Below are 13768 nucleotides of genomic sequence, written 5' to 3'. Positions count from 1 at the left end.
CACACCCACTCACAGGAAACACGCTACCTCGCTCAATCCCAAGGATAACAGCCCCACCTAAGACCACCGGCTAGTTTAAGATGTGATTCAGCGTTTTAGAGCAAATCAGGACAAAGCTTTGCCCATCAGGGATACCTGCTCATACATGGAAAATAAAGGCAGGAGCACAGAGAAACAGACACACCCAAAGAAGAGACTGTGTGTGTTTTTTTTTACCAAATGATTTAGTCTGTTATGTTTAAGGCTTCAAAACTATAAATAGAAAGGAAGTCATTTCAGAAAAACTCCACCTACAAGTTTCTGTGTGGCGCCATGAATGCCTACACTGAAACTCATTTCCTGAATCATTCAGCTGATTGGACAGACTCTCTCCTCATATGACATCACTAGTTCAGGTGTTTTCCTTTCGCTCTGAAAAGGAGTTTCCTTCACAGCAAAAGAAGAAAAACACTGCAGTAATCCTACATCATTCAGAGGAGTTTTAAAAAGGACATTTCAGGGTGTTTCTTTAAAAGCATCCTTGCTTAGAACATGGTTTCTTTATTATTTAGGTAACTGGTTCAAAAGGTGGTTATAGTACAGTTAAAAGGTATAAATACATATATTTATACATTTATATCAATGCAAGGATTTTTTTGATGCCTTTGAATTATTTTTCAATGGTAGACTTATTACATACAAAAAAAATGTGTTTTAAATTCAATGGAAATCTAACAATCAAATATTTTTAATTATACATACAGGTTTTAGTAAATGTTGCTGGTTGCAGGAAAAAGGGATTTCAACAGACATGAAGTGAATGCTATTTCATAGCTGTAACGTTAGCTTCCTCTAACCATTTCATAAACAGTTTCATAAACAAACTTTATCCTGTTGAAACACACAACCTCGTCAAAGTTTCACCTACCTGATCCAAATTTTATTTATTCAATTTATTTTCAAGAAAAACTTGGGGTTTCTGGGCTATTGAAGACCGTCTTAACCAACAAGGACACAATTTAAAGTATGGAAAGGAAAATGGATGTCAGAGTTACTATTCAATGTAAGGTGAGCTTTATATGGACATTAATTAAGAGAGTCCTTGGCACATCCTCTACAACCAAACGCCATGTGGTGACACCTCAGATACCTTCTGGATTGAAATTTTACAGTGAGACAAATGTTGAGCTATGTGACAAGATGAATGTTTGAAGAAGTAAAGGTGAAGCTTTTCAACCTGAATACATTGTGCCAAATGTGAAGAGTGGCATAATCTCAATTTAAGGACCTGAATTTGCTTCTAGTGATGCTTGTGCAACACTAAAAGTACATTTAATTATCAAGAGGAACTAGCTCCAAGGTTTTTAGGTTCCCCTTAGAACTGGTTTCTGAATTAAATAAAGAGGTGGACAAGATATCTAGGTTTATAAGTTGGCTCCTTGGCAGGAAATAAACTTTATAATTTTTAATAAGAAGAATCCTATATCCTGATACCTTCTTACAGTATAGCTACAAATCTGTGTAAAACCTTTCTAAGCTATCTTGCCAAAATCATTGTTTAACCCTGAGATAAAGGAGTCTATATTATGATTTTATGAAAGGTTGTGAAAGTGGTACAGTATATCCATTTAAATGCATGTTTAACTTACACATCGCCATGCACCAGCCCGTACACAGCATGTATGGTCCAGCCGAAGCCACCAAGCAAAACAATAACCAGGACGATGATGACTAGAGCAGGAAGTCCCCAGCCTAAGAGAAAGTAGAGCAGGTAGCGCCGCTCCGTGTGCTCATCATTCATCACCAGAACCTGCCAGAAGTTCACTGCCTGAGGAAACAGTTCAAGAAAAAAGCAGATTTACTGTAAAGAGGATTAAAGAAAATACTATGACACATGCACAAATAACTGGATAATACTCCTGATGCAAATAAAATAAATAAAAATACAGGATTATAAGATCACAAAATGTGACTTTTAAAGCTATCTAGTTGGAAATACTTTGGGTTTTTATAGAAAGTGTGGAATAAAAATGCATACACACATTGCCTCTTACATCACACCCAAAAAAACTTGTGTTTGCTTTGCAATTTAGACAGGATTTACCCATCTGTCTGATTTGCTAAGCCCTGCGCTCTTATGTAAGCAGACTTTCTGAACACCTGTTTGCAACTGCGAGGAGACTTCAGCAGCTTTTGATTCAGATGGACAAGAACAAAGTGCAAAGAGTCTTTTTACCTCACGAAACTGAGAGCAAAGCTTAGAGGAGCCTCAGGGTTATACAATATTCTAATGGCTATAATTCATCAGAATATTCATGTTTGCAAATGCTCAAATATTAAATTTATACCCTGAGTATGCAGCAAACAGCAATACCTAATCCTTCAAGTAACTGACAATTATCCACCAGACTGAATGACCACCAGCAAAACAGACCTCACTGCAGAATTTCTGGATGAAAATGAGGAGGATGAATAGATTGTGTAACAGTTTGACTGCAGCGTAATGTCACAGGAGAACAGACTTACTCAGGCCCAAGTGCTTTATGTTTCTTAGCTGTGGGCATTGTGGATCAATGCAGAGAGGGAGAACAGGTAACTTTGTGCTTAAATGTTTTCTCTGCAGTGGCTGCATCACTCACTGCCTGTTGATGCAAAGGATTGTGTTGCCAGGCAAAATGGCATTGGATGCAGACCAGCAGGTCTGCTGATGGAGGCCTGTTTATGTTTGTCTGCATACTAAGGGCCAGACTGTACTGGAGCTCTAAAGATTTTTTTTTCTGTATATTTTGTGGTTTATTCTGACTTATTTGAAAAGGAGAGGAAATCCCTTATTTAGAAAAAAAAGTTTGCAGTTTCCAGTTTGTAACACTAATATAGACTATCAGCACCTTACAAACAGCATTTATGCATTTTGTCATGAAACAAACACAAATTCTGGTGCATTTATATTTGTCTGCAGATACTAAGGGCCAGACTGTACGTGAGCTCTAAAAATATTTTCTGTATTCAACAATGTTTTAGTTGTATGTTTTCCACAACAAAGTACTGACTGACATAACATCCATTTTGCTATTGTAATTACTTTTTGTATATTTTATAATCATATGGAGACACCTTGTAGTTCATACACAAATATCTGATATTGAAAAATCAAACACAAGATTAATACAATGACTCCACAAAAAATGCTTGGACATTTTGAGTCCCACTGAAACCCACTTAATAGTGGAGGCAAAAAACGGTTGGATATTTAATAAATGCTTGACTACTGAATGTCTTTTTTTTGTTTATTCTGACCCTTTTGAAAAGGAGAAGAAATCCCTTATTTAGAAAAAATGTTTGCAGTTTCCAGTTTGTAACACTAACATAAACTATTAGCACCTTACAAACAGCATTCATGCATTTTTGCATGAGACAAACACAAGTTCTGGTGTATTTGCTAAGATTTTTATTGGACAAATCCAATCAAAGCACCTCATAAACTCCAAGGTCATTGTAAAAACTTTAAGTGTGTTATACAAACATCCCTTCCTTATGCACACTTGAACATCTGACTATAATACAGTTTTTTTTTTTTGCCTTTACCCATTTGGGGAGTGGTGGCCTAGTTGTTATGACATTGCGCTTGGAATCCAGAGGTTCTAAGTTCAAGCCCCAATCCCACGGACTGCCACTCTGGCTCCCTGAGCAAGACCCTTAACACCACATTGCTTCCGTTGCACAATGGCAGCCCACTGCTTCCCAAGGAGATCGGTTAATGAAGAAGTAAATTTCTCCAATGTGAAATCAATAAAGTTAAATTAGTTGCGTTTGTATCTCTGTCTCCTTGAACCCCAGTCGGCCTCGGCAGACGGCGGCTCCCACTGAGCCGTGTTCTGCTGCAGGTTCATTCCTGTTAAAAGAGTTTTTCCTCTCCACTGTCGCTACATGCTTAGTGTGAGGGATTGCAATGAGTCAATGAGTCAATGCAATCAACTGGTTTTCCTTAGATAGAAAACTTTGGATCAATTTGACTGTATGATCTGATGAACTATAAAGTGCCTTGAGGTTACATGTGTTGTGAATTGGCACTATATAAATAAACTGAATTGAATTATTATTATTTTATTTAAACATGGTAAAAACATGTTTTAGTTTTGCCCAGTATTTATTTCAATGCATCTTCCCTCCCACGGCTGAAAATAAAAAAAATCTCGACAGCATAATGTTGCCACCACCATGTTTCAGTATAGGGTGGAGGGTTCAGAGTGATGTGCCATGTAGGTTTTCTAACACAAATTGTGTGAATCTTGCCTTAGAAATAAAATGTTGGTCTCATCATTCAAGTCCACAGTTTCCCACATGTTTGCTCTGTGTCCTTCAAAGCATCTGGAGGGAAAATGACTTACCTTGGGCTTCTTAACTTGCTGTTGTGACAAAACAAAATGTAAAAACTTCAATCATGATTAAGCTGTTCTGAATGCAGTGTATAAATAGAATATTTGTCCCCTTGCTCATTATTATAAGAAACTGGTTTGTTTGCTGTTAACAGACTGCCAGCCGTCTGTCTACAAAGGTGTAAGAGGTGCCTCAGGTGCTTGTTTGACTGTCAAACTGGAACACAGAGAAATGAAAAACACAAACTGTAGGCAGGCCTGCGGGACTTTTGTGCAACTACAACATTTAAATTTACCTGAGATCCTCTATTGGAGCCTCTGCAGTCCAGAAACAGCTTTTCTGGCCCAAGATTGAATTTCTGTCATTACACCAAAGTAAATTCTTCTGACCTGATACTGTCCCCACACACACACTGCTAATATTGATTAATTTCGTCTTCTGGGTGTAAGATTCAATAGCAAACTCTGATTTCAGCTACTTGTCTAAAAGCAGCAACCTAATACCTGGGGAGGAATGAGTGGTGAGCTTTAACTGGAGCTAATAAAGACGACACTGGGGTTTCAGCACCACGTTGATGAAAGCTAGTATCTAGAGAACCTTTATTCTCAGCTCTTCTAACACATGACAATGTAGATATGTCATGAAATGATTGTTGTCTCCATGCAACACTGCTTCTTTTACTTGATCTGAGTCCTTTCTGGGTTAATTATTTGTTTAAAATTCTTTCCACTGCTTTAAATGAGCTGTTAACCTATTGAAGAAAACCATGTGGCTCTGAAATCTTGTATGCGAGTCACAGCTTACTTCAATTTAGTTTCACATTGTCTCTTCACAGAGTCTCTGAGGTCACCATCTGTGCACAAGCAGACATAAATACCAAGATCCAGCATGCCTACAATTCATTGATCTAGTTATACATTGTGGTTTGGTCTGTTTCATTCAGCTGATTGAGGAGTTAATCTTATAAACCTCAATTAATAACACATCAGTTCCTTATCAAGACAAATCAGTTTCAAACATAACAATTGAAAGCTGGTCAACACAAGGTGCATATCGGTTAACAGAAGGAAAACAGGGAAGACTTGTTAAAAATGTGCTCTTCTTTGAATGAATGAACATTTGAGAAATTAATTAATATTTCACAGGTTTGACAAGTTTTTATCTCATTAGCTCATAATTGGGCAGCATCTAATGAGAATTATTAGAGCTGATTTAAGATTTTATTTTTTTGTTTAACCAAAATAAGTTTCTTACTGTAAGACCTGTTTGAATTTACTCTTCATTAAGTTCAAAGGTTAGTAAGTGTAGATTTGAAGTATTTGTGTTTGTTTTAGCTCTTTTCAATAACTAAAAAAAGAACATTAACAAGATGCCCACATTCATCTTACAAGGCTGGATTCAAGCTTGGAGTGCAGAAAGGTAAATCCCTCTTTTCTGATCCCAAATTCTCCATATACAGGTGCTGGTCATAAAATTAGAATATCATGAAAAAGTAGATTGATTTCAGTAATTCCATTTAAAAAGTGAAACTTGTATATTATATTCATACATTACATACAAACTCATATATTTCAGATGTTTATTTTGTTTAATTTTGATGATTACAAATGACAACAAATGAAAATCTCAAATTCATCATATCAGAAAATTAGAATATTGTGAAAAGGTTCAAAATTGATGGCCCCTGGTGCCACACTCTAATCAGCTAATTAACTCAAACCACCTGCAAAAGCCTTTAAATGGTCTTTCAGTCTAGTTCTATAGGCTACACAATCATGGGGAAGACTGCTGACTTGACAGTTGTCCAAAAGACGACCATCGACACCTTGCACAAGGAGGGCAAGACACAAAAGGTCATCGCTAAAGAGGCTGGCTGTTCACAGAGCTCAGTGTCCAAGCACATTAATAGAGAGGCGAAGGGAAGGAAAAGATGTGGTCGAAAAAAGTGTACAAGCAAGAGAGATAACCGCACCCTGGAGAGGATTGTGAAACAAAACCCATTCAAAAATGTGGGGGAGATTCACAAAGAGTGGACTGCAGCTGGAGTGAGTGCTTCAAGAACCACCACACACAGACGTATGAAAGACATGGGTTTCTGCTGTCGCATTCCTTGTGTCAAGCCACTCTTGAACCACAGACAGCGTCAGAAGCGTCTTGCCTGGGCTAAAGAGAAACAGGACTGGACTGCTGGTGAGTGGTCCAAAGTCATGTTCTCTGATGAAAGTAAATTTTGCATTTCCTTTGGAAATCAAGGTCCCAGAGTCTGGAGGAAAAGAAGAGAGGCACTTCATCCACGTTGCTTGAAGTCCAGTGTAAAGTTTCCACAGTCAGTGATGGTTTGGGGTGCCATGTCATCTGCTGGTGTTGGTCCATTGTGTTTTCTGAGGTCCAGGGTCAACGCAGCCACATACCAGGAAGTTTTAGAGCACTTCATGCTTCCTGCAGCTGACCAACTTTTTGGAGATGCAGATTTCATTTTCCAACAGGACTTGGCACCTGCACACAGTGCCAAAGCTACCAGTACCTGGTTGAAGGACCATGGTATCCCTGTTCTTAATTGGCCAGCAAACTCTCCTGACCTTAACCCCATAGAAAATCTATGGGGTATTGTGAAGAAGAAGATGCAATACACCAGACCCAACAATTCAGAAGAGCTAAAAGCCACTATTAGAGCAACCTGGGCTATCATAACACCTGAGCAGTGCCACAGACTGATCGACTCCATGCCACGCCGCATTGCTGCAGTAATACAGGCCAAAGGAGGCCCAACTAAATACTGAGTGCTGTACATGCTCATACTTTTCATGTTTATACTTTTCAGTTGGCCAACATTTCTATAAATCCTTTGTTTTTATTGGTCTTCAGTAATATTCTAATTTTCTGATATGATGAATTTGAGATTTTCATTTGTTGTCATTTGTAATCATCAAAATTAAACAAAATAAACATCTGAAATATATGAGTTTGTATGTAATGTATGAATATAATATACAAGTTTCACTTTTTAAATGGAATTACTGAAATCAATCTACTTTTTCATGATATTCTAATTTTATGACCAGCACCTGTAGTCAGTGATAAACCCTACTCTTTGGGAGTTAAAAATGACAACTTCGAGGGTAGAGTTCAGTGCCTCAGGGTGGAGATATGAAGTTCCCTCTGATTGCAGAATACATCTCTGCACTGAAATTTGCTTGTTTTTCCAGTGAGAAGGAATTTTCCCCATGCAGCTACAATGCTTCACCAAAAGCTATTTAGTGTTAAAAGAGATGATTTGGCATGTTTTTCATACTGCATACCAATTTAAATCCCAAAGGAAGTTAACCTACAACTGCATTTCCATTAATGTAAAAATATAAATAGCTTTCCAAAGGTTGCCAACATTGATAGCATTGTCAGCAAACACCCAACCGGTTCTGCACCATAAACTTGGTCGATTTTTTATATTAAATTTATTTAACAAGGTACACTAAGTGAGAGGAAAGGTTGCAGTTCAAGAAGCTATTTAACAAATGCTGATAATTGTCTGTAATGTCTGTGGACAGCAAGAGAGTCATAGAGACTGATTCTATCAACTGACAGGAAACATGAAAGCTTAACAGCAAAGTTTTGCTTTGTGCACCGTTATGGCGTTCAGCTTGTGCATTTTAAGAAAGATAGATTCATAAATCTTGCCAGAATTTTGTGAAATAAAGTTATGGTAAACACCTATAATTTGTAACATTAATTCACATGAAAAAGGCTGATACTATAAACCACCCTAAGGCATTTAAAAACACCTCTTAGATTATTATTTTGTTTTTTCAAAACATTTGTAAAATAAAATTTTGAGCATTAAATCTCTGTTATTTAATTTAAATTTGTGTTACCTGTATGAGCATCCAGAAAAACTGGCTCAGATAGAAATAGTGGCAGAACAGTGCCAGAGTAGCACAGCTGTCATCTGAGAATATGGGACCACGGAAAGCTGACACCAGGAAACATATCTGTAGAAACAAAAAGAGGAAAGAAGATGTTTATGACTAAATGTAAAGCTTTTGTTCTTTAAGTCTTTAAGCAGTTTACATCAATAAAACATCTCAAATTGTGAAAAGATTATGCTACAATGTTCTTTTCTGTAAGTTTTACTGTTTGTTATAATTGTAAAAATCTCCTTTATAGAAATCCTTTCTGCACAATGCATTAGGATACAACCAGACACAATTTAAACAATGGTAAAATATATTTCCGTGTCCTCAAACACTGCTGAACATGGAGGTATGCAAGTGGAAGCTTTTAAATATTGTAATTTTAGAGAAGTGTTGCGTTAATCCATCCAATTCAGAGATACAGCATGAAAGCTGGATGGAGACTGGATGAAAGAGTTAGCATTCATGCTTTAAGGTGAAAACTTGTTTACATGGGAGGCCAACATTTTGAGGGCAGCGAAAAATGCTGCTGCTCAGCTTGTCTGTTACAGAGCTATATTCACCCTTGGAGGGAAGCAGTTGTTACATAACAGACCTTCTGCTGGCCCCCGGCCTGCTCAGTGGAGCAGGAGGAGCATGAATGGTAGACAGCAACAGGAAGTTTCGAACTTAGTCACTTTTTACCTAAAATATTAAATCATCTCCACTTCTGCATTTCCATTTTTGCCAAAAGAGGAAAGCACATGATTACAACTACACACATTTCAATAATTTACGTAAAACATGATTATATGAAGTAGCTTTCACTTTTAATATGTTATGTAACAATAATATGTAAGCCTTCATTTTAAAGTGCACCCTGTTTTCTTCCCTTTCTGTGTACTTTGTTTCTTTTTTTCTGACATAATTTAAGGGATTCTTCACCAGCATAATATAAATGGTCCGACATAATAAAAATGGTCATTACTCAATTTTACCCTCCTCTAAACTCTTCCATGCATCTTATAATTAAAAGGAAAAATATAAACTTTCTTTATTTTTGTTGTTTTTATTTTAATCCCTTAAAAGATCCTGAGTCAGTTTCCTGTGCATGTTACAAGCGGTGCCTGGGGGATATAAGAGGGAGGGATGGCACAGGATGGGAACTCGTGACTGAACGGCCTGGAATTGTGCCTGAGTTGAGAGGCTGGCCAGGTAGGCTATGGGAGCAAACATTGTGCAATGAAACTGTGTTTGCTAGCAGAAAATGGGAATTTCTAAGAGGACAAGTTGTGACAACCATCTTTTCTAAGAAAAGCACAGAAAAAAAAGACAGAAAAACTAAACAGAACACTGCACACATAAATGTGAAATCTTTTTCCAATCAATAAATGTACACAATCTTTGACTCAAACTCTCACTCTGTTGGCTGAGTAATCGGGCTAGTTATTATTTAATTAATCTACAACACTAATAATAAGCAAGCAATAACATACAAATCCAACAACCCCAATCCACTATATGACACAGTCATATAGTGGATAAAGGAAAATAAAATGTGTCTGTTAAGTAACTTATATAATATAACTGATGGCAAAGGTCAAAGAAAAAACTATTTACCCTATTTTGAACCAAGGCTTTAGCATGTGACTGGCTTCAATAAATGAATGAGACAATGTGTCTGTGCCTTAAACATACCATAAAGATGGCAAACAGCAGAACACTCATTCATCCACTTTGCAAACACATCCAAAAGGCACAAATCTACACTTCATTTTAAACACTGACTTTGTTCTTAACATGTTGCTTCAGTATTTTTATATTTAAGTAATATCTACATGTATTTCCTTTTTTTTTAATTAACACGTGTAATGCCAATTGCACCAGTTTCTGTTGCAGCAAAATATCTACAAAACATGATGTGACCACATCAATGCTTAAGACTTGGGAGGGTGTTTTTATGCTTACAATCTTTCGATTTACCTCATTATGACTAAATAATTCAATATTCATTTTATCAGACCATAAGATATTCATCATTTTGGTCCCTTAGTTTATTAGCAAACTACACAAAGTCCAGTGGTTTCTTTTTAACTCTTTTGGAATTGCTATGACCTGGATGACTGAGAATCTTCACCAGCATTTTAAAAAAGTGTATATTGCCAAATTGCATGGAACTAATTCCATCATACAATTACTAGCATCTAAAACAATATTACCTGTATTAATGATTTTTTAAATAATAAACAATAAAAATAATAACATTGCAAAAAAAGCTAGAGTGGCTGGAGTAACGCAGCACTGACCCAATTTCGCTCTTGCTATGCACGGGTAGTCAGCTGGCTGCAATAAAAGGGTCAAGATTTATGGGAAAGATACATTTGGCTCTTGAAATGTTTCAGGTCACGTTGCATTACTAAAGGACATCAGCAAGCTAAGTGGAGTACACTATGTTTAGCAGGTTGGCTGCAGCATCAAATTGTCCTTTTAACTAATTGGTTTTTATTTCTGAAATGTTATTCAATAAAGAGTAAAAGTATAATAAAAAAAGGGGGAAATGTATATTATCTGAACTTGAAGACTGATTATTTATCTAGTCTTTATTTTTCTTGAAGTTAAATGATCAAAGTTAATAAATAAAACTTTTGAAATGAAAATATCAATAAATTGGTGTAATTATTATTTCTATATCAGTCCATGTTTTCAAAAAAATCTATATGAGGCAGGATTATTATTCCATCCTAGAGGGAATTAAATTATGTTACACTTTTATCTCACGTTTTTCGGTAGATATAATTTTTTTCAGAGAGAACAGATTTAGGAGATTTCTTAGATACTATTTATACAGAAAAAGAGCAAGATTTTGAAATTTAATTAGAAGGTAGAAAAGGATGAAGGGTTAAACCCACTCTATTTAGAAAAAACTGAACCTTACTTAAGTGTAGAAAAGGAGTAAATATACTCATTTGTTCTCCAGCTGTGCAGCTCGAGCAGCTTTACTTACGGTAATTCTGCGTGTGGAGAGGAATATCTTAGAGCTGAAGCTGTCACGGATATCTCTGTTGTTTTTGTGTATTAGTTACAGTTGCTTAGTAGATACAAGAATCATAGCAGGAATTGTTTGGTCCATAGTTAAAAGTAACAGAATTACGTGCATGTTAGCCTGATAACAATAGTGACCTGCTAAAAAGGTGGGGCTATAAGGCATAGAGGTCCCAGGTGGAGATCATATGAATGTCTACTGCTCTCATTTAAGCTTTCTGTTTTTTTTTTTTTTTGTTTAGGGCACCCGAAATCTATCTGTCTCGATGCTCAGGCTCCAGACGGTTTCAAAGTAGACACTGGAAGGTGGTGCACTGTGGTCAGAATGTACAAAAGTTTAGACTTTGAAACCACTTTACATATTACTGTGTTATACCATACTAATAACACAACATATAAATATGATGTCCTATTTTCAGTATAAAACAATTGCTACAGCAGTAATTTTTCCTTATGATTTCTTACGATGATAATGTTCGATATGTATTTAGATGGGTCGATTAAAATATAGGAACAAACCATTGACGATTGATAAGTTGTATAAAAGGTGTGCTGCCTAACACTTAGCATTAATATTCAAGCAAATTATTGAATTAGAAATTTTTTAACCGCACAGACAGTTTGCTTATATTTCTTGTAGATAAAAGGAAGTCATTTTTAATTTGATTTTGTTAACTGAGTCAGAAGAAAAAGAAATACAATTTCCACCAGCTAAATGTGCAGAGCCTGAGATGCAAGCAGTGAATAGCCTCACGTAAAATAAGAAGTAAAAATGCAATGGAAACTGTTGGTTCACTACACACTGATGAAAACCTTGATTAACAAATTAATGAGTGAAACATGCATGGTTAAAAAAGAAAATTGTGAAACTCTTTATTGCAGATGTTGGTTGCATCTCTTCCCCTCCAGGTTAATTTTAGGGCTGATCGATAGGCCTCATGCCCATGCAAACTTTACTAGTGCAGCTAAAAATAGCATAGACCGGATGCAGTGCATCTTTGAGAGATGATGCCTGCATAGCCATTCAAAGCTATCCAGAAGACTTTCTGTTTCTTCTTCTGAATCCTCTTTTACCTTGCCTGCTTTATCCTAGAATTTTTACTTTATCCTCCCTACTCCATCTTTACATACAATCTCCCCTCCTCCTCTCTCCCCTTGCTTCTCCTTCACCTCCCCCTTCTTCCTAACAGCTACCGGTTTGATCTAGCTGGTTCCAGCATCAGCCTGCATACAGGGTGTTTTCTTCTTTGCCTTTGTTGAGATTTAGCAGAAAAAAAACTACAATTATGCCTTAATTATTATAATCTTCATAATTCTCATCACTGGACACCAGTGGGGCTCAAACTCTCATTTACAATTCTGAATTTTTGACTGTTCTCACGAGGTATAGAATACAAAACGGTGCATAGGATTCTCAGCTCTTTTAAAATGTTTCACATTGATTCATGTTACACTCATAGTCTTTTGGGTAGAGCCACACAAGATTAGCAAATTTAAAGACCCATTTATTTTTTAGGCATTCCTCTTATCAAAATATCTCAACTCTGTATGGAGAAAAATATGCAATCAATAATTTTAAGTTTCTACAGATTTCTCTCTGAACTTTGACTGGCCCACATCATAGCAAATAAATATGCTTTGGTTGGTCTGGCTGTATGCTGGTGAAGATTCTCAGTCATCCAGGTCATAGTCATTCCAAAAATCCACTTGGAAATAACGTTCAGTGGTTTGTTTTTTTTAACATTTCGAATATTTTGGCACTTCAAATATGTTTTCTTTTATGATCGTCTTTTATTAAGTTCCATGTATCTCTCCTGTCAACTATTTAAAGGTTCTGTTTTTACAAAAAAAAAAAAACAAAAAAAAAAACAAATTTCACTCCTCCAATGTGACTTTTTTGAGTCCAACAAAGCAAATGTAGGCTAGAATGTTAAATATTTGTATTTTCCGGTTAAAAGAACCTCTTACCACATATTTGTCACATCACCTTGGTTGTTAATGGAAAATTGCAAATGGGAATTCTTTTTTTGGACATATGTGGCTTTCATTTGAAGGTAGGGTGACAGAAAATGGGGTTGATAAAGAGCAGGGGAAAGACACACAGTAAAGGTTAATGGGCCTGGCCTCATTGAGAACTAAATTTTTACCCCTTTACCACTTCCGCACCCGGCAAATGACAATTCTTACGGCTTTCTTCCAACATGCGGCTATAAAGACTGAGTTACACATACTGCAGGTGGACTCTGTTCACATGAGGACTTAATATTGTTAGTAAAAGCTTTTATTTTGAACATTTTCAGATTTACATTTTAATGTACATAGCGGCTACATGAGAGGGTTTGTGCAGCATGCACAAGTGTCATGCAGTAGTTGTGTAAGGTCATGCAGCAGAACTAAAGTTCACAGGTGTTTTTGGTTAAATCTTGCATTGAGCCACAGATGCTGAACAACCTGTCGGCAAATAAATACCCACCCCCTTGTGG

The 13768-nt window shown here is 36.5% G+C and overlaps 1 protein-coding gene across 1 annotated transcript in view; it reads right to left on the bottom strand.

The window, feature by feature from the left end:
* The window catches only part of LOC119773018 (adhesion G-protein coupled receptor V1), a 63257-nt gene that overhangs the window by 32469 nt on the left and 17020 nt on the right, over window positions 1–13768 (bottom strand). The window contains exons 7-8 of the mRNA XM_038269802.1: window positions 8226–8342; window positions 1629–1807 (exon numbers count right to left, since the gene is read on the bottom strand). Of these exons, the coding sequence (XP_038125730.1) occupies window positions 1629–1807; window positions 8226–8342 (296 nt within the window). The remainder of the gene's footprint in view (window positions 1–1628; window positions 1808–8225; window positions 8343–13768) is intronic.

The sequence above is a fragment of the Cyprinodon tularosa genome, unplaced genomic scaffold (assembly GCF_016077235.1).
Source record: "Cyprinodon tularosa strain WSP-4 unplaced genomic scaffold, ASM1607723v1 ctg74, whole genome shotgun sequence".
Taxonomy (NCBI): Eukaryota; Metazoa; Chordata; class Actinopteri; order Cyprinodontiformes; family Cyprinodontidae; genus Cyprinodon; species Cyprinodon tularosa.
Note: the sequence above shows the minus strand (reverse complement) of the source record. Positions and strands in the feature narration are given on the sequence as shown.